We start from the raw sequence: 25,058 nt of genomic DNA on the forward strand, positions 1-25,058 counted from the left end.
CATAGCACTGGCCCTGGTTAGGCAGAGCCCAGGGTCAGTCAGAATCAGTTACCACCAGTATCAGTTGGCAAAAAAGTTGGAGGGGCACAGGATGGCTGTGCAACACAATAGTTGGTTTCCATTGTGCCAGATGAGGTCTGGTCAACCTCCTGGAGGATGGCAAGTGCAGCTAAGGTAGTACTGTGGACGCAAACTTTTTTGCATTGCCGTAACTGCATGGTTTGTTTTACAAATAGCAGATTTTGACCTTAAAAAATAAAAAAAAAAAAAAAGAAAGAGAATGATTTACGTGACTTATTTGACCAGAAAAGAAAAAGGTCATAAGAAACTTAATGTTGAAAATCAGAAGAACAGCATCTACTAGAAGAGTAGACTCTTATTAGATTTCAATCGCTCTAGCAAGCGAAAATTGTGAAAGGTAATAAAACACCTAGCACAGAGTGTTGCTTGCATGTAGAAAGTATGTTACTTACTGTTAACACCTGGCTTGCAGTTTGCAGAGACATGCTGTACCATTTCCTGCCATGTAGAGTTGGTTTTGGAATATTATAAGCTTTGCTTGAAAAATTGCCTTTTGTTTCACTCGTAGCGAATAACTTATCACAGCCCTGAAACCTACAATGCACCAAAACTCCAACTCAACCTCAGACAGTTTGCATGTTTTTACCATCACTAACACAAGGTAGTGTGTGTGGGAATGGCAAGTGTAATGAATGTAGTACACGTTCTTTAGCAGCCCTGGAGGCGGACAAGCACATTAATGTGCAACACTACATGCTGCAAACCAAGTGTTACAGTAACATTCTATTTGTATAAACACAGGCCCGAGCACATAAATAACATTCAATCACGACTAGGATATGGTATGACAACAACAAGATTTGTATATTAATGTTCTTTCTTCAGCTAGTCCAGCCAACACGTGTTTCATCGTCCGGGATTGACCCACAACTTCCTCAGGGTTTTTGAGGATATAAAGTAGTCCGTTGACCTTTGAGCCGGTTATAATTCCGTCCCGGCCAGGAAGACAGGGAATTTATTACAGATGCTCTCAATGTACAATCGTTATGTCTTCTGTTCAATCCGACATCCACGTGTGATTGCGTAGTGTTAGACGGTGACCTCAGAGGAGCCCGGAAGGGGGTTTTCAGTGCTTTCTGCAAATCTTCCTTCGTGTTGAGACCAGTGGTAGCGATTTTAAGTTCTTTGCAAAATTGCTTCAGCTCCTTGTGTGTATATTCTTCTAGATGCTCCACCTGGAACACCCTGTTGGCGTTGGTTTCTGCGGGGCTCATGGCGCTTCCTTCTGCCATCCTTGTCGGTGGTGCGTCCGTTGTTCACGGTACGATCTCTAGGTGATGGGCCCGAATCCCGTCGCTTGCCACCAATGTTAGACGGTGACCTCAGAGGAGCCCGGAAGGGGGTCCTGACTACCCTGAGACCCACCCTCGAAGTATCGTAGCCGGGCACTGGCGGGAGACTCCCCAGGGGGAGGAATCTCGCAGCTAGGACCGTACTTCTGGCACCACACGACACAGAGTAACCACACCGGTTATTCTCAGAAACAATCTTTATCAAGTAGGTTATCACGGCAAATATGTACAAGGTGTGCACGGGTTCAAGAGTCTCGGAAAGGTAGGGGGGTAGCGGGACAGTCTTTGGCAAAAGTTCAAGCAGGGACGTATCCGGCGCACAGCTCACAATCCTCGAGCCGGGGGATACGGGGGCGTAGTCGGGGTCCGGCGGGACCGTGAGAGTCTGGGGGAGCCGCGAGTCACTCAGCGGGCTCAGGTACCGGCTCAGAGGTGGGCGATCTTCAAGGAGCCGCGAGTCTCTCAGCAGGCTTAGGCACAAGGTCGGAGATGTTACGATCTTCCAGGAGCCGCGAGTCACTCAGCAGGCTTAGGCACAAGTTCAGAGGTGTTACGATCTTCCAGGAGCCGCGAGTCACTCAGCAGGCTTAGGCGCAAGTTCAGAGGTGTTACGATCTTCCAGGAGCCGCGAGTCACTCAGCAGGCTTAGGCGCAAGTTCAGAGGTGTTACGATCTTTCAGGAGCCGCGAGTCACTCAGCAGGCTTACGTTGTTCCAGCGTCGAATCTGCCGGACCGACCCAGAGCACCCCTTGTTATAGGTCGACCCCTCTTTGATGTCCGGGGTCGGTGGAGGCAGGGGTCTTGTCACCTGGGGGTCGCTTGTCGGGGTTTCCTGCTATTGTCTTTTGATCTCGTTCAGGGCCGGGGCGGGAGGAGTCCCAGACACCCAGCAGGCGTGGAGCCAGCTCTCAGGGAGGCCGGAGGGCCGATCGAAACCCATCGTCCCAGGGGAGTCCAGAGGTGCGATAGAAACTGCTCCTCCCTCTCTCATCCCCCTGGAAGTGTGATGTCCTCCAGCCGGAGTGGCGCCTCTAGGCCAGGGTCGCGCTGGGGCCGGGCGGCCATCTTGACGCATGAAGGGGGCATGCGGGCCCGGGGTGGCCGAAAGAAGGGTGGCCATGGACGAGGATGTCCGGGCCGGGTGTGGGTGTTCTGGTAGGAAGGACCGGCTGGGCCGGGTGGTTGGGGCGGCAGGTACCAGGTTTCGGTGGTGCGGGTGCACGGAGGGCCGTTCTGCGAGGCCGGGTCCAACACGTAGTGTCAGTGTAAGAATCAGAGAGCATAGAGTCTATGTTCAGGTAAGCACTTTGGTGCTAGACGTGTTTCCACGCCTCGCTACTGCACCCAGTATGGCCGCTGTGTCAGAGGTCTTGTGATAAAAAGACAATAAGAAGCACAAGGGCTTGGTTGATGCAGAAACGCAAAACTTTTTAGAAGACTATTCCGACAGTAGGTTTCTTAAGCTCAGGAAAGCCTACCCAAGTGTGTGGTGTGTGAATTTTCTAAACTTTTGGCTAGCTCCGCTCCTACCCTGAAAGTTGTGGGGATTCGTCAAGCGGGGGCCGAGAAAAGAGGGGGGGGGCCCCAAAACGCGTTTTTCCCCATACAATTTCCCATAGGATCGGTTGTTGCAGCTACAGCCCGAACCGCTGAACGGAATGACACCAAATTTGGCAAAGAGGTAGTCCTCAGTTCAGACTCGTGCCTTTTTACATAAATGGTGTGAATCTGTTCAGTAGCTCCTGAGAAAATTAGGGTAAAAAAGTTAGTGATCTCTATGGCTGGGAGGATCCACGCATCCTCCCCGAACCGAGCGCGCACCCTCCCGATCACGCGATGAATGCCAATTGGCTGTCGAGTGTCTACATTCGAAACCAGGAAATGTTGGCGGCCATTTTCTGCAATAAGTGTGTAAAACATATAAAGGGGGCAGAGTGGAAATACTTTGACTCTAGAGGTGCTTAGGGGGTCCCAGAAGGACCCCCTGGGAGCCCCCCCCCTTTTTTTTCTTCAAACTGCCAAATGCGCACATCCCAACACGTTGGGTGCCCGGATCCAAGGAAAAAAAAAATTGGTGGAGATAAAGATCAAGCTTAAGTGTTTTGTTCTTGAGTGGCTCTAAAAAGAGCCGTTGTGTTCATTTAGAGTTTTTGGTACTTATAAGTACCAATACAGAGTCTAAAGTTGTTGAGGAAGACTGTTTCCTTCATCAGTAAAGTGTACTCCATCTCTCCTATACATCTCTCGCATCTGAAAGCGCAGATGGTTATTGTAAATTGACCCCATTCTATAGTCTCGGAGAAAAGCAGAAACCGATTTATTCACATGTTTCCTAGCTTTCTCTATTTGTGGACAAAAATGATCGGACCAGTTCCATTTCTGCCTTTGGCATATGTTAGAATACACAGGCAGTTTTGGGGAAAAGTGAAATCAGTTCTGCAAAGGTGTCCTTCATAAGGATTTCCAGACCTACCCTAGTCAAAGTGCCTAGGTCATTGCCACCACAGTGCACTATTATGAGGTCAGGGTGTTGGATATTCATGAAGGATTTCACCAATGGCATCAATTGGTGCCACTTTAACGCTCTGTCCAATCCATTTAATGTCTATATTTGGCAAACCTAGGTCTTTGTGAATGCCTTGGTTTTCTGCATACCTTTGGCTCTAGAAAATAAAGCTGTGTCCCACAATCCACACTTAAAGCATCTTAAAAGGAGGTCTGGATGCACTCAGATGGTCTCTGTATATGAAATGGCAGTTTGGAAAGTAAGATGTTTCTAAAACGGCTAAGATGCAGTTTTGAAAAAAGACAAGAAATCATTGGTTGTTTGACAACCTTCTACACTGAAAGGTAGGGTGTATATTTCTTGTTTTTTTAAACGTATGATTCTTATTGGTTAACAAAAACTGATTGTAAGGAACATTATATATGATAAGCTGATATGTTGAAAAGTCCAGCACACTTGATGTCTTGATTAGCAACATTGTGTGCTGAACTTGTGACCTGTGTGCTCATTACAGTGTTCCATGATCACGGGCAGAAGGCAGATTGGGGGAAGGGTTGAAATTTATGTCATTTGGAAAGGGTTGAAATGTTTAACCAATAGAAATGAGGGATTGCTTTTGAATTTATGTGGGAAGGAATGTGATTGTCAGTCAGTCAGTCAAAACTTTTATTAAGGTAAAATACCATAAAAAGACATAATTATTTACAATAAGACATGATTAAATAGACATTGCATAGAGTATAATCCATCAAAACATTAATAGTTTGTGATAAAAATTACAAGAAGTTAAAAAGAATTTTTTCACATAAAAACATTGTTAAAGCAATATCCGTGCCCCAGAGTAGTCTCACAACACCACATGCTTCTAAAGTAACAATAGTGTCAATACTAGAAGCAGAAAAGTTATGTGGCGGATAGAATTTTTTTGGACCTGGTAAACCACATAGAAAAAAGAAATTTAGCCATCACAAACACTATCAATGGGGTAGAGTCGTACTTCAGGATTCTAAACACCTCCTGATAGTCCCTGAAACCCCTGGACTTGCAGAGTTGAATGATCCACTTCTTCCTTGCCTTGGAGTATAAAGGGCAAAAAAGAACAGCATGCAACTCTGTTTCACAGATATCAATACATTCCGGACACGAGCTTAAGGGGTCAGATGCATTAGACCATCTATTTGTAAAGGCCCTCAGTGGTAACGAGCAGTGTCTAAACTGAATGTAAAGTTTCTTTGCCAGAGGAGGTTGAATAACATCCAAAAAAACTTCAAAATGGGGACGGATCTTAATATCCAGAAAGGTGTTAGTTAGCCTTCCCAAAGATGAATGCAATAGAATTTCCTTCCGGTACAACTGTAAAGCCTCACGCAGTGATTTCTTAGTTAACGAGCGGCTTGTCTCTTCCGGTGCGGACCATAGATCCCCCATCCCTATAAGATAGCAAAGGTTCTTTACATACGTTAACCAAGGTATTTTTCCCAATTTCCCCCTTGACAGTATATCGCCGAGATCATGCCTATAACTTGCAAGCTCGGGAGTTGACCAGAGTCGTCTCCAATACAGGAGAGGGCGATTCAGGGCGATCTCTTCAATGGGAACTAAGCCTAAATCCCATCAAGGGAATTAAGGGGGTACTCATGGGTAATTTCAGCAGTCGCCTAATAATGTGATTTTATGTTTACATGTATATGTGTGGGAAATGAGGGAAACTTTGCACTGTGCACCTCTCAGCAGAACCAAAGCATGGCAGAGATTCTGTATAAGAAAATCTGGTGTGCGACTGACATACTTCTTAATCTACAAAACAACTTGAAAGGTGAGTTTTTTTTAATGGTGAGGGGATGTATGTGGTCTATTTTGATTTTAATCAGACTAATGCGTTTCTCCTGCTAAAGTGCAGGGAGTACTTAATTTGGTCTATAATCTTGTTAGTGTGTGTGCATTTAGAAACCATTCTGTGATAAGCATTTGTGTTTTTCATGTATTTGCAAACAGATAACTGATGTTTTCATGTTTTGGTAGAATTAGAAACCAGTGATTGTTTATTTGCAAAATGAGTCACGTTTCTACACTAAAATGCAGTACTCCTAGATTATGAAATGCGTTTTGGTACAGTGCAAGGGATAGTGTTGTCTGTCTAGAATCACACAGTGAGTGTGTGCATTTAGGAATCATTGAGAGAAATATTTTGGTACTAATGTGTAGTCGAAAATTTTCTGTAAGGTGTGCAATCACCTTACATCTTGTAGACTAGTATATGTATTTTTTACAAGGGATAGTTGTTTGTCTGCAATCACACTGAGTATGTGTGCATTTGGGCAACTATTGTGAGAAAACCATTTGGTAATATGTATTTGCTGGCAGATAACTGCTTTAAAACCGGTTTTGTCGTCAAGTTTTAGTAGCATTAAGAGGCCAATCATTGGTTCTGCAATTGCAAAATGAGACAGACTTTCACAGTAGTGTGCAGTACTGAAACATGTAGAACTTGTGCAGTCACCTTACCCCTTCTAGACTAGTGATTGTGTCTTGGAAAAGTACATGGAAGAGTGTTACTTGTCAAGAATCACACTGAGTGTGTGCATTTGGGAACCACTGTGAGAAGCATTTGGGTACTTCATATCTTTGCATACACATAACTGCTTAAAAACCTTTCCTGTTCTCAAGTTTTGGTAGAATTAGAAGCCAGTTATTGCTTATGTATTCGGAAAATGAGTCAAGCTTTGACACTAAAGTGCAGTAGTGAAATATGTAGAATGTGTGCAGTTACTTTACCTCTTCCAGAGTAGTGAATGTGTTGGTAAAGTACAGGGGATAGTGGTTGTTGTCTAGAATCACACTGAGTGTCTGCATTTGGGTAAGCATTGTGAGAAGCATTTGGAAACATTGTGTATTTGCTCACAGATAACTGTTTTAAAACCTGTCATGTTAAGTTTTAGTAACATTAGAAGCCAGTCATGGGCTATGCATTCATAAAATGAGTCCGGCTTTGACACAAAAGTGTAGTACTGAAATATGTAGATTGTGTGTAGTCTCCTTACCCCTTGCACAGTAGTGAATGAGTTTTGGTAAGCTGCTAGGGATAGTGTTGCTTGTCTAGAATCACACTTAAGTCTGTGTGGATTTGGGAACTTCTGTGAGAGAAGCATTTGGTAACATCGTGTATTTGCTGACAGATAACCGTTTTAAAACCGGTCCTGTTGTCAAGTTTTAGTAGCATTAGAAGGCAGTTTTTGCTTATGCTTTGATTAAATGAGTCCGGCTTTGACACAAAAGTGCAGTCCTGAAATATGTAGATTGTGTGAAGTTCCCTTACCTCTTCTAGACTAGTGAATAAGTTTTTGTAAACTCCTAGGACAGTGTTGCTCGTCTAAAATCACACTGAGTGTGTACATTTGGGTAAGGATTGTGAGAGAAGCATTTGGTAACATCGTGTATTTGCTGACAGATAACTTGCAGTCTTCTAACATACTATACACTTGTCTTTCACACCTTCAACTCCCTAGTCAGTATCCATACAGTCCAGCAAACATCCTGTCACTCCCTTTGCACTCCTCTAGTGACCCATTCAGTACCAAGTACTAATCCATTCACTGTGCCAAAAGCCAACCACTTATTAATTCACCCAGGCACTCTGTGAGAAAGTGGCTCTGTATGGAATATGCTACTTACCAGTATGCATCTGTTCTTGGCATGTAGAGCTGCAGAGTTGTACACTTAGCATAGGTCGCCATCTGGTGTTGGGCCCGGATGTTTGCAGTTTGTTTTTCTTCTTGGACAGTCTTTGGAAGTCACGAGTTTGGTGACTCCTCCTTCGGTCCGTTCTGCGCATTGGCTTCGGCTCCATCCTCAGATTGTTTTTCGCCAACAGGGAAATGATGGAGCGTAGTAATAACAGTGAGAAACCCATGTGTTGTATCTAAATAAGATGTACTGGAACGGATACAGGTAGCCGGGGAGGCGGGTGGGCGTGTACAACTCTGCAGCTCTACATGCCAAGAACAGATGCATACTGGTAAGTAGCATATTCCGTTCGAGGCATATGAGCTGCAGATTGTACACTTAGCATAGATTATATAGCAGTACCCAACCTTAGCGGCGACCACCGGTATCCGTTGCAGCGGTTTGAAAAAGTGTCTTTAGTACAGCCTGGCCCACCCTAGCTTGCTGCTTGGAATGCACATCTACACAGTAGTGTTTTGTGAAGGTGTGCGGTGTAGACCATGTGGCTGCCTTGCAGATGTCATCTAAGGGTATATTCCCTAGAAAAGCCATAGAAGCCCCTAACTTTCTTGTAGAGTGGGCTTTAGGGGGCCCTTCTAAGGGAAGTGATAGCTACAAGGAAAGCTGTTTTCAGGTGAGAAACTGTAGCTCACATTTGTGCATTGGTTCGAAGGGCGGACCCATTAGTCGTGTAAGAACTAAATTTAGATTCCATACAGGGGAAGGTGGTGCCCTGGGAGGAATTACTCGTTTAAGGCCTTCCATGAAGGCTTTAATAGCGGGCACTCTGAAGAGTGATAAATGCTGCCTGTTTTGTAGATAAGCAGCGATCGCTGCTAGGTGTAGGCGTATGGATGAATATGCCAGGTTACACCTGTGAAGATGGAGCAGATAGCATATGATGTGCTGTATGGATGCATCTAGGGGGTTGATTGTATTGTTACGGCAGTAAATTACAAATCTTTTCCACTTTGCGGCATAGCATGCTCTAGTGGTAGGACGTCTGGCTTCCATGATGATGTTCATGCAATCAGGGGGAAGGTTAAGGTATCCGAATTCTAAGATTTCAGGAGCCAGATCGCCAGGTTGAGCTGAGCTGGGTCCGGGTGCCTGATTTCTCCATGGTTCTGGGTTAGGAGGCATGGGGAAAGGTGCAGTTTTTGATGTGGTACCACTGATAGTTGTAGTAGCGTGGTGTACCACGGCTGCCTGGCCCACGTTGGAGCTACCAGAATGAGTGTGAGGGAGTGCTGTTGTAGCTTCCTGACCACTAATGGAATTAGTGGGAGAGGTGGAAAGGCGTATGCAAATCTGCCTGACCAGTTCATCCATATCGCATTGCCCTTGGACAATGGGTGTGGGTATCTGGCGGCGAAGCTTGGGCATTTTTTGTTTTCGTGGGTGGCGAAGAGGTCTATTTGAGGATGCCCCCACTGTTTGAAGAATGGGTGAAGAACTTGTGGATGCAGTTCCCATTCGTGTAGTTGTTGCGTTTGTCTGCTGAGCAGATCTGCTATGGTGTTTTGTACTCCTGGAACGTGCTGTGCCAGGAGAAAGATGTTTTGGGGAATTGCCCATCTCCATATGCTCTGGGCTAAGCGGGAGAGCTGGGGAGAGTGTGTCCCCCCCTGTTTTTGTATATAATACATCGCAGTCATGTTGTCTGTGCGAATGAGGACTGCTTTGCCCGAAATTTGTTTTTGGAAAGATTTTAGGGCTAGAAAGATCGCCAAGAGCTCCAGATGGTTGATGTGGAGCGATTTTTGCTGTGGCGTCCATAGACCTTGCATTGTGAGGTGTAGGAGGTGCGCTCCCCAGCCGGAGAGAGATGCGTCCGCTGTTAGAATCACCTGAGGAACCGGGTCCAGGAACGGCCGTCCTTTGGAAAGGTTTGTGGTGTTCCACCACTGCAGAGAGTGATGTGTGCGGCCGTCCACCAACACCAGATCCGTCAGCTGACCCTGGGCCTGGTTCCACTGTTGTGCTAGGCACTCTTGAAGTGGACGCATGTGGAGTCTTGCATGGGGCACTATAAATATGCAAGACGCCATCATTCCTATGAGCTTCATGAACACTCTTGCTGGAAGAGAGTGTTGGGGAAGGAATGTTTTGCGTAAGGCTTGAATGCTTGTGATTCTGGCTGAGTTTGGATAGGCAATACCTTTGGAGGTGTCTATAGTGGCCCCGAGATATTGCTTTGTGTGAGATGGTATGAGGTGGGACTTTTGGTAGTTCACCGTGAAGCCTAGCTGGTGGAGCAGTTGGATGGTGCTGTTTGTATGTTGCACACATTGGTGGTAGGACGTGGCTTTTATCAGCCAGTCGTCTAAGTAAGGGAAGACGTGAATGTGTTGACGTCTGAGGTGTGCTGCTACTACTGCTAGGCATTTGGTAAACACTCGTGGTGCAGTGGTGACCCCGAAGGGGAGAACCGTGAATTGGTAATGTTGCCCGTCCACCACGAACCTGAGGTATTTCCTGTGAGAGGGGTGTATTGGAATGTGAAAGTATGCGTCTTTCAGATCCAAGGTTGTGAGAAAGTCTCCCTTGCAGAGGAGTGGGAGGACTTGTTGTAGAGTGACCATGTGAAAATGGTCTGAGTGTATGTAGGCATTTAGAGGCCGGAGGTCCAGAATGGGTCTGAGGGTCTCGTCTCTCTTTGGTATTAAGAAATATAGAGAGTAGACCCCTAGATTTCGTTGGTTGACGGGGACCTGCTCTATAGCATGTTTTTGCAGGAGTGAAAGTACCTCTTGTTTGAGCAGTGTGGAATGTTCTTGAGACATTGGACGGTGCCTTGGTGGGATATTGGGTGGGGTAGATGTTAGCTCTAGACAGTACCCTGACCGAATGATTTGGGTCACCCATTTGTCCGATGTTATGGACTCCCACACGTGGATAAAGTTTTGTAGTCTGCCCCCGACCGGAGTGGAATGGTCTGGGGGGAGCGGAGGGGAGTCATTGTGCGGGGGGGGGGGGGTGGCAGAACGGGTGTTGTTGGTTTTGCCCCTGCCCTTATTGTTGTTACCCCTGTAACCACCTCTCTGATTGCCCTTTGAAAAGGTATTTTGAGGAGGGGACTTGTAGGAGGTAGAGGCGTTATCGGTGGAGGAGCCTCTGCCTGTGCCACGAAAGGACGAGCGTCGAAAGGGACGTTTGGAGGCTTGTGTTTGGAGTGCCCCCATAGACTTTGCTGTGTCTGTGTCTTTCTTCATCTTTGAGCGCTTCGTCTACCTTTGGCCCAAAGAGTGTTTCCTGGTCAAAGGGGTGATTGAGTATGGATGCCTGGACTTCAGGCTTGAACCCTGAGATCCTGAGCCAGGCGTGGCGGCGAAGCAGGACACTGGTATTTATGGCCCTAGAAGCAGTGTCGGCTGCATCGAGGGCACACTTAATGGAGGTGTTTGTAATTAGTTTACCCTCCTGTATGAGGTCATGAGCCTTGTGCTTGTATTTTTCTGGAAGGTGCTGCATAAGAGCCTCTAGTTCGTCATAGTGTGCTCTATCATATCGCGCAAGCAGTGCTTGTGTGTTTGCAATGCGCCACATGTTTGCAGCTTGGGAGGCGGTGCGTTTACCAGACGCGTCCAGAAGTTTAGATTCCTTGTCTGGCGGTGGGGCATCTCCTGAGGATTGGGAGTTAGCCCGCTTTCTAGCTGTGGAGACAACTAGGGAATCTAGGGGAGCAGGGCCCTTGATGTAAGCAGGGTCTGTGGGTGCCGCCTTGTACTTCTTCTCTATTCTAGGGTTCAGTACTCTGGCTCTGACAGGGTCTTTGAACACCTCTGTAGCGTGCTTGGTGACACCCTTAAGCATGGGTAAAATGGAAGTAGATTTGTCTTGTATATCAAATGTATCCAGTAGGAAGTCTTCTTCTACTGGTTCACTGTGCATGTCCACCCCATGGTAGTGTGCTGCTCTCTGCACTAAATGATGAAACCCTAAGGAGTCCTCTGGAGGAGACGGCCTTGATGGGTATAGGTCGTCCTGAGGTACATTGGGTATATCAGGGTTATTGTAATCCTCCCATGGATCTGGGGTCCCTGGTGGAGTGGGATCCATTGGGGCGTCCGCCGGGTAATTGTCCGGGTCCCCATGATCCGGATCTGGGGATGGGGCCGGATCGTAGTGAGGTAAAGGTGGCGGAGACCTGTGAGGTGGAGGAGGTGGAGGGGGTAGGGGAGGCGGTGGTGGGGAGGGCACCCTGAGGGGAGAAGTAGCAGAGTCCTTCCTTTTGGGTGGAGGAGGAGGAGGAGCCGGAGCATCAAGGCGTCTTTTCTTGGTAGTTAAAGTCAAAAGCCCAGTCTTTGGATCTTTGGACAAAGTCTTTTGTAAAGGGTCTGGTGTAAACAGAGCCAACGGTGTCGAGTCGTCTGTCGGCACCGGTGATTTCGGAACCGGGGGTTTCGATGGTCTGTGTGCGCCATGCTTTTTTGAGGTCTCCGGGTGTTTCGGCGTCGAATGATGTTTCGGCGCCGGAGCGTCGGTGCCGACAGATTTGTGTTTGTGTTTGGTCGGCACCGAGTGTCCAGGCTTCGGCACCGGTGGTTTCGGAGTCGAGCTGGATTTTGCAGTCTTCGGTGCCGGATGCTGTTTTTCGGCACCGGGTGTCGGCTGGCTCGATCCCGAGCTGCCATGAGACTTTGGGTGCTTCGACACCGGGCCCGAAGGTGGGGTGATCGAAGTTTTGGTTTTGCCCAGGCCGGCAGGCGAGGGAGTAACCTGAGTCTCTTTGGTTTTCGGCGCGGGGGTGGGAGGGGGCATAGTACTCACGGCCCGCTGCGCTGGTGTAACGTCCTCCACGTCGGAGTCGTCGGAGTCGTCGGCCTCGGAAGCGCTGACGACGTCTTCCTCCTGCTCAGTGTGTGTTTGCCCCGAAGCTTCGGCGTCGTCTCCGAAGATGTCCGGTGGAGCTGCAGAGGATGAGTGCGCCATGGTGCGTCGAGCACTTCGATCTCGGATGGTGGTCTTCGATCGAAAAGACTTGCAGGCGGGGCAGTCTCTAGCCTCGTGTTCCGGAGAGAGGCAAAGGTTACACACCTGATGGAGGTCGGTGTGGGGAAATTTAGACCCACATTTTGGGCACTTTTTGAACGGAGTCCTTTCCATCGGCCGGGACCGGAGTCGCGGAGGGCCCGAAGGCCGGTGTCTATGTACGGGATGGAGAAAGTGCCGCTTCGAGAGATGAAGGAACTCGAAGAATCGAGGATTTTCCGTCGAGGCTGGAACCGTAGAAGTTCGAAGCCGGAGCACGAAGTATCACATCCGAGCCCGATGGCGGAAAAAAACAATCTGAGGATGGAGCCGAAGCCCATGCGCAGTACGGACCGAAGGAGGAGTCACCAAACTCGTGACTTCCAAAGACTGTCCAAGAAGAAAAACTAACTGCAAACATCCGGGCCCAACACCAGATGGCGACCTATGCTAAGTGTACAATCTGCAGCTCATATGCCTCGAACATACTGTTCCTTAATAGGTACAGAGTGTACAGAGTCCACAGTCCCCAAGGGTTTGACAGAGGCTAAAGTTAGATAGAACCTTACTCTCTAAAGTGGTAGCTTGGTCGAGCAGTAAGGCAGTATCAGAGGACAGTGTAAAACATTTGTTGTACACACTCAGCCAGCAAATGGTCTCACACACTCCATAACTGAACTCTAGGCCAATGGTTTATATATGAAAAAAAATATATGCTTGTTTTATTTTAGAACCAACAATTGGAATTAAAATATACTTTCTCAGAATGAGATGCTTTATATAAATACTTTTGCAATATGCAATTGACTTTTGTAAACAGTTACAAGTGGTTGCAATAGGCAACACTATTTTAAACACAATAATGCATTGAGTTCAATGGAAGGTTCATGTTATTTGCCACAGATTACTTTTAGGATTACTTTTGGAATTCCAGGACTGGATCCTAGATTCAGTCCTGGGTCAGTACTTAGAATTCCTGGGTCAGTACTTAGAATCAAGTGATGAAAGTAGACTTAATTACGGTGATCATTTTTAAACAATATTTCGCCATTTTAAAAGTTGACACTTAGAAAATATTTCATAGATAACAGTCAATGATTCCCTATGGCAGAAAATGCAAGTTACAGGTATAGTATGTTCTAGTTACTTTTGTAATCCAGTACTGGGTACCAAGACTCAGTACTGGGACCTTTATCCAAAACAGGCAAGTAATTACGTTTTCAGATATTATACGATTTTTAAAGAATATTTAAAGATTGCAGAAATTGACACTTAGAAGAAATTGCACAGAAAAACAGTCAATGATTTCCTATGGGAGAAAATTGGGTTACTGGAAGTACAGTTGTGAATATTTTTCAGAGTCAGTGCTGGGCACCAAAATCCAGCACTGGGAGCTCACCTAAGAGCAGGTGAGTAATTTCGTTTTCGTTAGTCGGCTGATTTTTGGTGAATTTAAGATTTGAAGAGTCCACACTTAGAAGAAATTTCAGGAAAAAGCCAGTCATTGTTACCCTATGAAGAAAATCGGTTTAAAGGTAAGTACTCGCCTGGCAGCGTTGAGGTTCTGGGCATAGACTCAGGGGTCCCCCAGGGTCAGGTAGGTACAGTTGGTTCACCCTCAGCGACTCTAGGGCGGCCGGGTGCAGAGTGAGTTAGGCCCAATGTTATCCTATGAGGGATAGGGGGGCCTTGGTTGGTGGCTGCTGACTGGCAAGCCACGCGGCTGTGGGAGCTGGTCTCCTTGTCACTTACTCAGGGCAAGTGGGGAAGTAGGTAGGTGTATAGGTTTCACTGCCAGGGCCACTCGGGCGGCTGGGTGCAGGGTGCTTTTGAGCCTTCGGGCGCTCAATTGATTTCAATGGGAAATCTCCGGTTTGGAAAAAGACTGCAAGCTCGGGGACGAGGATTATTCAGGTGCCACCACCACTTCGAGAGGTAAGTTGGGTAGTTGGAGGATAGGTAGGTACCCCGGGATTGAGCACAGGGGGCGCCGCGTGCAGGGGTGCCTTTTGGTGTTGGGAAATCTTACCCTCTGTTTATCGCGGTTGGGGGGGCACCTTGTTCTGAGGCTGCAGGCTCCTTCAGTAGTGTCGAGGGAGGTCCTTGGGTGCGGACTCTGGGTCAGTCGCCGTGGGGTCGTCCTCGTGGTCTTTGTCCACTCCGGCACTGGCCAGGCTTGGTGCAGAGTGTGCTGGGTTCGCGGTTCCGGGCTGCTGCCAGGGATTAGAGGCAGAAGAGATTTCCTCGTACAAAACCCTAGAAATTCCCCTGTTATAGTTAGTTCAGCCAACTATAACTCGCGCCCCCGCAATGCACTGCTGATGACGTCACAAATTACATCACTCATGACATGGTCAGTGACATCACTGATGACATCCATGTGATAAATTAGTGCATCTTCTCACACCCTAATATAACCTTTGATACACTGGCTCAAAATTACTACGGCCATTTTGAAAACCATAGATACTCCAATACCAATAACTACATACCCACTGTTGGACCTAACGTCCTAAAGGTAGCTTGGCTCATGCCAACAGGCTTTTATCCCCTCATAGCGCCTCGTGCTTGCATCACACCCTGCTCACAATTTAACGCACCACCACTTAAAAAAAGGACACTACACCGATTAAATTTAAAGATTACTTGAAGTCTTTATCTTGTCTTCTCAAACGGGGAAACTCACTTTCCCCTTTCAGGACAAAACATTTCCTTACATTTCAGGTTCAACATTTCATGACCTTACAGGATAAACATTCCAGTTCATTTCAGGATAAACATTATTTGTCAATGCAGTTCCTTTGATTTAATCCTAGCATAGCAAATTAAACACTCCCTGTATTTTCCACCCTGCGCCTTGGCTCTGGAGGGAAAATTAAAATCCTCACCGACTACTCAATGCTATTCCGACAGATGGTTTCCTTAACTGCTATACTTTTTGGACCTTACGTTGTCAATAATCACTCTATTACTTTTAGGTGCTAAGCTAGGGATGCTCTCTGCGACTAGCAATCATTCGGTGACCCCTAGGCAGTGTACATGTTAATTACTTCAGCACTAGACATTAATTCATTACATTTAGGCATTCTACATAAACTCTTGCTGTTACTAGGGATGAACGGCTATTACTAACACTATACTTAAGCTTCAACTACGTCGACTTCAATCTCCTGGGTGGTTGTTAGTGTACCAGTTTCATTATCCTAGGACCTGGCTTCCCCCAGGGACCGGCAATTAGGTATGACCGGACATCACCTGTCCGTAACTGCGTACTCTCCAGAACTCCCCTGGGCTCTCCCCCCTTCCTTCTAGGCCCGGCTTACTGTTTATCCACGGTGTCCTCCCCTCTGGAAGTCCAGCAGATCCTGAGATTGAGTTCACTTCCTCCAGACCGACGAGGCTCCCCACGCGACCATGAAGATCTCTTACAGGGGGGGGGGGGGGCGGCGCGAGTCCCAGGGCACACCCACAGACCACCTCCCCGAGGGCTACCTGACTGGTGGGGCCCCTCCGCTAGTGGGAGCCTCGCTCTTCCGCTTCCAACAGTCCGCTGGTCTAACTCCCTAGAGGACTCCGCAGGCCAGGCGCCGACTTGATCTACTCCGCGTCATCTGGGAGGCGCAGCCGCCAGAAGCAGCGCGGCTTGCGGGGGCGCGGCCTTCAATCCCTTCAGGCGACAACGCGCGGGACTTCGGCCCCTCACACGCGATACCAGGACGGCAGCTCCACGGCCTGTCACGTCCCTGGCTTCCGGACTGCAAGCTCTCCTCAGCTGTGGGACGCGCCACGGAGTTCCGATACTTCCCCACTGCAATTTCTCCTCAGCTGTGTGACGCGGCGGCTGCTCGCAGGCCCACACCACGGAGTCCCAATACTTCCCCAGGCCTCCCGGTGATCACAGGCCACTCCCCGGCGATCCTAGGCAATCTCTCAACCCCGGGGCTGCGGCGGCGAGTACTCCAGGCCAGGACTCCTGCTGGGGGAGCTGAAATTAAGGGGGCAGGGTTCACCCCAGAGCCGATGGGAAAGCCAGCCAACCTCGACGCGATAGGCCCCGGGCCCCTCCCCTGTGGTTAGGGACAGTGGACAGTCGCTAGGGCCAATTCGACTAGAAATTCCCAGGCCACGACAGGGGTGAGAGAAAGGTAGGTCCAGATGGCGGTTCTCCCCTGGGTCCAGACCTTCAGGGATTCTGACTACTTGGAGGCTTCTCAGGAAAACGATGACCCCCAAAGTCTTTGGCTGTGTTCAGGGACCGGTCAGAAGGTGGAGGGTGGTATCAGCTGACTCTGGAAGACGCGCAGACCCAAAGACCCGTCACTCCCCTACCCAGCGCAGCCACCTCCTCACACAGGTGCCTTACTCCTGACTACCTCACAGCTCGTCCCAAAAACACAAAATAGCCGCCCTCCTGCCACCTCTATTTATCACCTGGGGCCTGACTGGCCAGAGGGGCCCAGAAGGTTCCGGAACCTATCATGGCAGTCATGGCCCAGATGCTGAGGTGACAGTTGGAACCACCATTTTGGGAATTTAACCTCCCTCTTCCTTTTTCTTCAGCGAAGCACCTTGCGCCCCTCCCTCAAGTAGTGAGGCTGACTCTTAGGTCTACATACATCTCCACTCGCTCACCTGTAGTCACTCATACTTAGTCACTCCGTACAAGACTATCATATGCATTTATACACCTATATAGACACTCACACCGCCAATCATCCATTGAGGCTGACACACCTAGTCAGTCATGCAAATAATTAAACAGTCCAATTTACTCACCTATACAGTTAAACACACAAGTTCACTTACTCATAAAAATACTAACAAATTCTGACGCTCTTATACAATTACTAATACAAGCACACACTCATCCATACAGCCACTCCCGCAATCACTCACATAGTTATATACTCTTACACACATACACTGCGTTTCACATATGTAGTTACTGACACATGTACAACTGAGATATACATTCAATCACTAACACACCCATACATACACTCACCCAACCATACAGTCCATCACAGTTGCACTTTTAAAACCATGCACCCATAGAAACACCCACTCACATCTATGCAGTCACACACACCCTACCCACACAAACTCAGGCACCCATACAGATACTCAGACAACCAATCAATAACCCATAAAGACACTCATAGCTATTCACAAAACCATGCAGCCACTTATACACCAACACACAGACACCTACAGACATTCACACAGTTTAGTCACTAGTCTGCAGTAAGATACATTTAATGACTCACATATAGTCAGTTACGCACCTAGAAAATCATCCATTCACACACTTGTACACCCACTCATTCTTCAACAGGCCTTTCCCTATATTATATATATATAAAACATTAAAACTGTACAGAAACATACTCACTGGATGATATCAGTGATGTCACTGACCATGTCATCAGTGATGTAATATGTGACGTCATCAGCAGTGCATTGCGGGGGCGCGAGTTATAGTTATCTGAACTAACTATAACAGGGGAATTTCTAGGGTTTTGTATGAGGGAAATGTCCAGCTAACTATAACGCCCCTGAAACCTATCGTTTTTTCAGTGTGTGTAAATATATATATATATATATATATACACACACACATACATACACACACACACATCTACACATCTACACACACACGCAACCAAGACCACTTTTTGAAAAGCGTGAAATTGGTCCACATAAAAGAAATAAGAAAAGGATGAGCCCCCTTACCGTAAGTTGGTACCAAAATACAGTTGCAACATGCCACTAGGACCTCTAGGTGGGGTGTTCTTCAGCCAGTCTACTTTCAAAGTGCCAGTAGGAGTAAAGTATGTTGTTGAACTCCGTTTTGCAAATATGCAGTGCATCCCAGAAGTGACTGAGGTAAAACATGCACTGCATTAGATCCTGTATTGACACTAAGGATCCATCAGTAATCTGGCACATTGGGAAACACTGATAGTTGTTCATTAAACTGTAGGCCGCAACTAGATTTTTAGGTGGGCACGAAAGTCCAAGCAATAAAGAAGCCTTTAAATTCTTTATTGATCTTGTCACATTTGCGGAGCTTTAGCTACCTAGGTCAGATTGCGGATATGCTTTCAGACAAATGGCTGCTTATTTTTCTTTAAACTCCTCTCACTTTGCAGTCGGAGAAACAATAGTCAAATGATTTGTGTGACAATCTTGAGGGGTATAAGGAGTGTGAAAGAAAGGCTAAAGGATGTCATTTTTCGTAATACACAAAAGATGTGAATTAACTGTACACATTCAGCAGTAAGGAAAGCAGAACTTAAGTACTTTTTTTGGCGATTCTTAACTGCGATAGAAACAAAGACTTTAAGCCACTATTCGGTGATAAATTAAAATTCTTCACTGACACCCAATTTGCACACATTTGTGAGCAATATAGTTTATCAGCAAAACTATTTGGCAGGCACATTTTGTGGCCATTTTAATAGAAATGTATTACCAGACAATGCTTTAGTTACACTAAAAAAAGCAATCCAAAAGAAAAGCACCACTACAACTCCCGCCTCATGTTAATTAAAGCTAGATGAGTCACAAAAAAAGTTTAGCTGAAAAACTGGGTTATGGTTCTAAAACGTTTGGGATGCATTGAACTAGACTTTGCCATGCAACATGTTCTAGTCGTAGGGAGCCTAGCTTCCCTAAAAACTGACTATTTTGGTAGCATAAAATTCTCAAAGATCAGCTATGCTCCTCCATTTCAACTCAAATAATGCCAGAAGGCTTAATGACAGCAGATTCATTTCCCCGCAACGAGGAGGGAGGTTTCCTTCATACTCTTGGCAGATTTGAACATCCAGCTAAAAGCCTGGCACCCCAGTTAGCCTTGAAGTCCCTCGATAGGCACAGGTGGTTGCCGACTGTTTTGCTAACAGGGAAATTTAAATTACAGAGGAAGATGCTATGAATTTTTCATAACCACAAGCTATATGACGTTTTCAGATGCAGAAGCGGTTTTTCGACTTCTTATAACATTCCGGTCTTCATGTCAGACACAGATGGCAGATAACAAAGGAGGTGGCCCGTGTCCAAGTGCATTGTGCATCTTAGGGACCTTATAGCCCCCCCCCCCCACCCTTCATAATGGTTAGGACAACTCTCTTCCCCCCCCCCCTCCCAAAAACCCTCTTTATGTCATGAGTGCTAGTATGTAATCTACATGTTGCAAACATCGCGATTTAATCTCTCTCAAAAATACCCAGAGATAGTTTCAAATTAACTACCCGAGAAATAGAAGGGAAAAAAATAGTTTGACAAAACTCACCAGGTGGGTTTTTGAGAATGAAAGTGCAGAGTTTGTGTTTCGTGTCAAGCATACCCCGGTAACCACAGGCTTTGCAGGAGTTACCAATTGTTTGCTTCTTAGGATTCACATGCTGTTAAAGATTAAGACAATTTAAGGTTAGACGATTTTAAATTAGCTCATATTAATCTGCATTAACATGCCATATGCAAACATTTAAAGTTCAAGCAGTTTTTTTTTTAAAACGTAAACCCATAAATTGTCATGGATTAACTACATCAGAACCATCGCTCCCTGGGAATTTTTTTTTTTGTAAAACCAGTTAATTTAACAATTTATAACAATCAATATATATATATATATATATATATATATATATATATATATATATATATATATATATATATATATATATATATATATATATATATGAACAATTGTTACTTACCTGTAAACAGGTGGTTCTCCAGTATTGGTGTCTTTCATAGATTCACATGCTTGAATATTCCCCGTCGTCGGAGTGGGAGTCCCACGGTAAATAATATAGCAATATATACAGCCATAATATATATATATATACATAAGTAATCATATAAAACAGAGATATAAGTAAGTAATAACATCAAGAATGTCCCTATAAGAAATTTCCATAGAGATACATGGAAAGAGAAAAAAAGACATTCGTAGTCTATCTCTGTCATTATGTTAGTCCGAACTCCGGCCAATCAGGCGCCAGCTTCTCTCTAGAACCTTCTCCTCAGAGCTCCTCACCTCAGATTTTCGTAGCACCATAGTGACTCAGAGTGTATGAGGAGAAGAGAGCCTCTGAAGGGAGGAGGGAGGGTCGCATGTGAATCTATGAAAGACACCAATACTGGAGAACCACCTGTTTACAGGTAAGTAACAATTGTTCTTCTCCAGTATTGGGGTGTCTTTCATAGATTCACATGCTTGAATATAGAATAGCTAGCAGTAACAATATCATTGTTTCCATGATCACACAGCTTCGAAATTGTAATGACAATCAATCTTCTTATGCATATGACAGTACTGAATAACTGTAACAGTATAAATGCATCATTATGTCAATTATAAATGGAAACAATATGGAGGAGGGAAGGAAGAGGCTCATCTTATTTAAAAAAGATTGCGAAGCACTGCCTGCCCAACTGCAGCATCCTCCTCGTTTAAAGTTGTCAAGCAATAGTGTCTTGTAAACGTGTGTCTGCTCGACCACGTAGCTGCTCTGCAGCTCTGATGCAAAGGCACTCCAGCAAATAAAGCAGTTGAGGAAGACATTGCTCTGGTGGAGTGAGCCCTCACTGGTGACTGCAATGGCTTGTTTGCCTTTTGATGGCAGAAGACGATGGCAGCTGAAACTTAACGTGCAATAGTTGGTTTCGTCACTGGACGACCTTTGTGAAAGCGTCCATAAACTATAAATAGTTGATCAATCCTTCGTAAAGCAGCCGTTCTGCTGATGTAGAATGTTAAACCTAGTTTCACATCCAGGGAATGTAATCTCTGCTCCGTAGGAGTTTGCGGATAGCAAAGAAAGTTCTTAAAATCACTGGTTCGTTAATATGAACGTCTGAAGGCACCTTCAGCAAGAAATTTGGATCTGTACGCACTACTACAGAATCTGGTTTGAACTGTAGGAAAAAGGTGGATTTATTGTAAATGCATGAATGTCACGGACGCGACGTGAAGACGTTAGCGCCTGAAGAAAAGCCACCTTCCATGTTAGATACTACAACTCGACCTTGTGAATCGGTTCGTACGGTGGTCTCATTAGTTGAGCCAATACGATGTTCAGATGCCACAATGGAGGAGATTTACAAAATAACCCCTAGACGAATTGATGGATAATCCTTGAAGAAACAAAAGGGAAGTTGAACCATCCTGACGGAAACGGAAAATTGCCGCCAGAAAAAACCCCTAAAGGTTGCATGAGAGAAACCCGGAGTTAGCTAAATGCAAGAAGAACGGTAAAAATTGTTCTGGTGTGGAGTGAAAACGGGTGCACCCCATTAGATGCACACCAGTGGGGAACACTTTTCCACTTTAATTTGTACGTTTTCACCGTAGAAGGAGCCCTCGCCTGAGCTAAAATGTCTCTACAGTCCTGTGGAGTATCCAAATGGGCAAATTCACAGTGCTCAGGTTCCAAGCTGATAAGCTCAGTGAGGAGGGATTCGGATGACCAATTTTCCCCTTGTCCATCGTGAGTAGATCTGCACGAGGCTGTAGAATGATTGGTTCGGATTGAGACAATAGGAGTAGTTCTGAGAACCATGCCTGCCGAGGCCAACGGGGGGCTATAGAAGTAGATGGCAAGGTTGCCTCCGCATCTACCACAGAAACTCGAGGTACGAGTGGGATTGGGGAAAGAAAAAACGTAGTCAAACAGATCGTACCAGTCCATCAAAAGGCATTGCCCAGAGATCTTTTGTGGGGAAGCCAGCTTGCGTAATCACGGCATTTCCGGTTCTCTAGTGTGGCAAAGAGATCCAGCTGTGGGCGACCCCATCGTTGAAATATCCTCTCTAGAGTTGGTTGATGCAACTCCCATTCATGGGTCGATGAGGAGGACCCGCTCAGGGAATCCGCCAGGATATTGGATACCCCCGGTCGATTAACTGCTGCATATCGTGATGCGATGGTTGATAGACCAATCCCAAATCGACTGAGCTAGTCGAGACAGTTTCGGAGATTTTATCCTGCCCTGCTTGTTTATATAGTGCATGCAGGTTGTATAGTCTGTCTGTATCAGGACTGATTCTCCTTGGATTAAAGGATGAAAAGCTTTGAGAGCCAGCAATATATAGCCATGAGATCCAACCTGTAGAAGTGCCAGGTTTTTTTTTTTTTTTTTGTTTTTTTTTTTTTTTTTTTTTTGACATATTGACCATTTTCCTTTTATTGATAAAAACCTCCAAATGAGCACCCCATCCTTCCAGAGAGGCGTCTGTTATTGTCATGTCTGGTACCATTGTCAGAAGAGAAATGCCTTCCGTTAGATTTAACAGTTGCGTCCACCACCTTTGCGCCAACTTCATCCGATCTGTGACGTTTACAACATCGTTCAAAGAACCTGTAACCTGGCGTTCTTGGACATCCAGTACTCCTTGGATGGGGCGTGTCTGTAATCTGCAATGAGGGATCAATGCAATGCATGATGACGCCATTTTCAGAAAGGACTTCAATATTCTTACAGAAACGGGTCTTTTTGATCTGACAAGGGTTACCAGTCGGAGAATTTTTTGAAGACGGTCTTGGGAGAGAAGTGCCCTTGCTGACACTGTGTCTAAAGTTGCTCCCAGAAAATCTGTGCGATGAGAAGGCAGTAGATGGGACTTTGTGGTATTTATGGAGAGCCCTAAGGCGCGAAACCACCTCCTGTCAAAGATGTGTGTGTTGTAGAAGTTGAACTTTCGATTGTGATTTTAGGAGATAGTCGTCCAGAAATGGAAAGATCTGAACACCCTGGAACGTAGGACGCTACCACAGGGGCTAGCACCCTTGTAAACCCTCGAGGGGCCGAGCGCAGTCCGAATGGTAAACTTTGAACTGGAAAATCCCCTCGACCCACTCGAAAACGAAGAAATTTCCGATGTTGTCGTAGTATGGAGATATGTAAATATGCATCTTGGAGGTTGATTGTTTCCATGAAATCTCCTTGTGAAAATAATCGCAAGATCTCTACATGCGTTCGCCTACGAAAAGAATGTTTCTTTAGATACCTGCTGAGAGCCCTCAGATCTAGAATGGGCTTCCATTCCCCCTTCCTTTTGGTGATAAGGAAGAATCGGGAATAAATCCTTTCCCTCTTTTGAAATCTTGGTACTACTCCTATGGCTCCCTTGTGTTATAGAAATTGAACTTGTAACAGTTCTTTGATATGAGCCGGTGGCAGTCCGGTAGGTGGTGTGGGTGGAGGGAATTCGATGAACTCCAAAGTGTGACCTCTTGCTATAATTTCCAAAACCCAACGGTTCCTTGTATGGAGGACCATTGAAAATAGTACCGATAGATTCGATCTCCAATTTTCTGGGACTGATGGAAGTCATGTCTCTTAGGAGTGTAACCCTTGTAAGAGGATTTTCCTCTGTAAGTCTTGGAAGACTGCTGTCGAGAAGTTTGCTGTTGGTTAGAGGAATATCGGTTTGAACCCTGGTTATAAGGTCGATATTGATTGATTCCTCTTCGAAAATAGAGGTGCCGCGTCCGCGTGCACCCCGAAAGGGTTGTTATCAAAATTGCAATGTGCCCAGAGAGCGAGCAGTATCTGTATCTTTCTTTATCGATTGGAGAGCTTCATCCACCTGATCTCCGAATAAAACCTCTTCTTCGTCATATGCCATGGTCTTTGACGGTTCCGGCAGTTGCTCAACTAGTGTTGACATATCCGCCCATACTTGACGGTCCTAACGACCCAGGATGGCCAAAGCATTAGCCGCTCTCACCATGGTGGAAGCCATCGAAGAGAATTTTCACCCTATGGCATCCAAACGACGTCGACCACGATCAGGTGGTGCAGTGATCGTAGATGCAGGGTTTCTAGCCCGGCGTTGCTCTGCTTGTGTGACTACAGAATCTGGCTTCGCTTGACCAGTGAGGCACGCTGGTGCTCCTAATGGTGATTTGTACCTTTTTCTCCAATCAAGGCACCCGTGCTGGAAGACTATGAGGCCTCCATAATCTTTTTGCCTTCCTCCCCAATAAATTCGATTATAGGGATTGTATGTGTTTGTTTAACAGGCTGATCTTTGAAATCGTACAGGAAATAATCCTTCGTTAATTTGAACGTTAGTGCTGTCCTATCCCTTAACTGGTGGAACTTGCATATCAACAGGTGGTGAGTCACCAGGTAGCACCGGAGAGGGAGATGGTGTTTGGGCATGATAGTTATCCCACTCCGCCATACCATCATCATCATCATCAGCATCGCCACCATCATCGAGAATCTCACCATCCTCCCTGTCCTGAGGAATTTCTTCTTCTTCTTCAGTATCATGAGGAGGTACTGTCCGAGTTGAAGAATGTCTCAGCGGTACTGTAGGTATTACCACAGAAAGTATTGGAGCCGGTACCGGTTCCGATATAGTTGTTGGCACCACTGGAGTAAGCGGAACCACAGACACTTGTGGTGATAAAGGAAAAACCGCCGATTATAGTTGTCACAACCGATTCAGCTAAACCTTC

General features: G+C 46.1%; 1 protein-coding gene across 3 annotated transcripts in view; it reads right to left on the reverse strand.

Annotated features, from left to right (window-relative positions):
- The window catches only part of EIF5 (eukaryotic translation initiation factor 5), a 121,845-nt gene that overhangs the window by 61,323 nt on the left and 35,464 nt on the right, over window positions 1-25,058 (reverse strand). For all 3 annotated transcript variants that reach the window (XM_085626307.1, XM_085626308.1, XM_085626309.1), the window contains one exon: window positions 19,875-19,986. In XM_085626307.1, the coding sequence (XP_085482433.1) occupies window positions 19,875-19,986 (112 nt within the window). The remainder of the gene's footprint in view (window positions 1-19,874; window positions 19,987-25,058) is intronic.

The sequence above is a fragment of the Triturus cristatus genome, chromosome 9, assembly GCF_964204655.1.
Source record: "Triturus cristatus chromosome 9, aTriCri1.1, whole genome shotgun sequence".
NCBI classification, from domain to species: domain Eukaryota; kingdom Metazoa; phylum Chordata; class Amphibia; order Caudata; family Salamandridae; genus Triturus; species Triturus cristatus.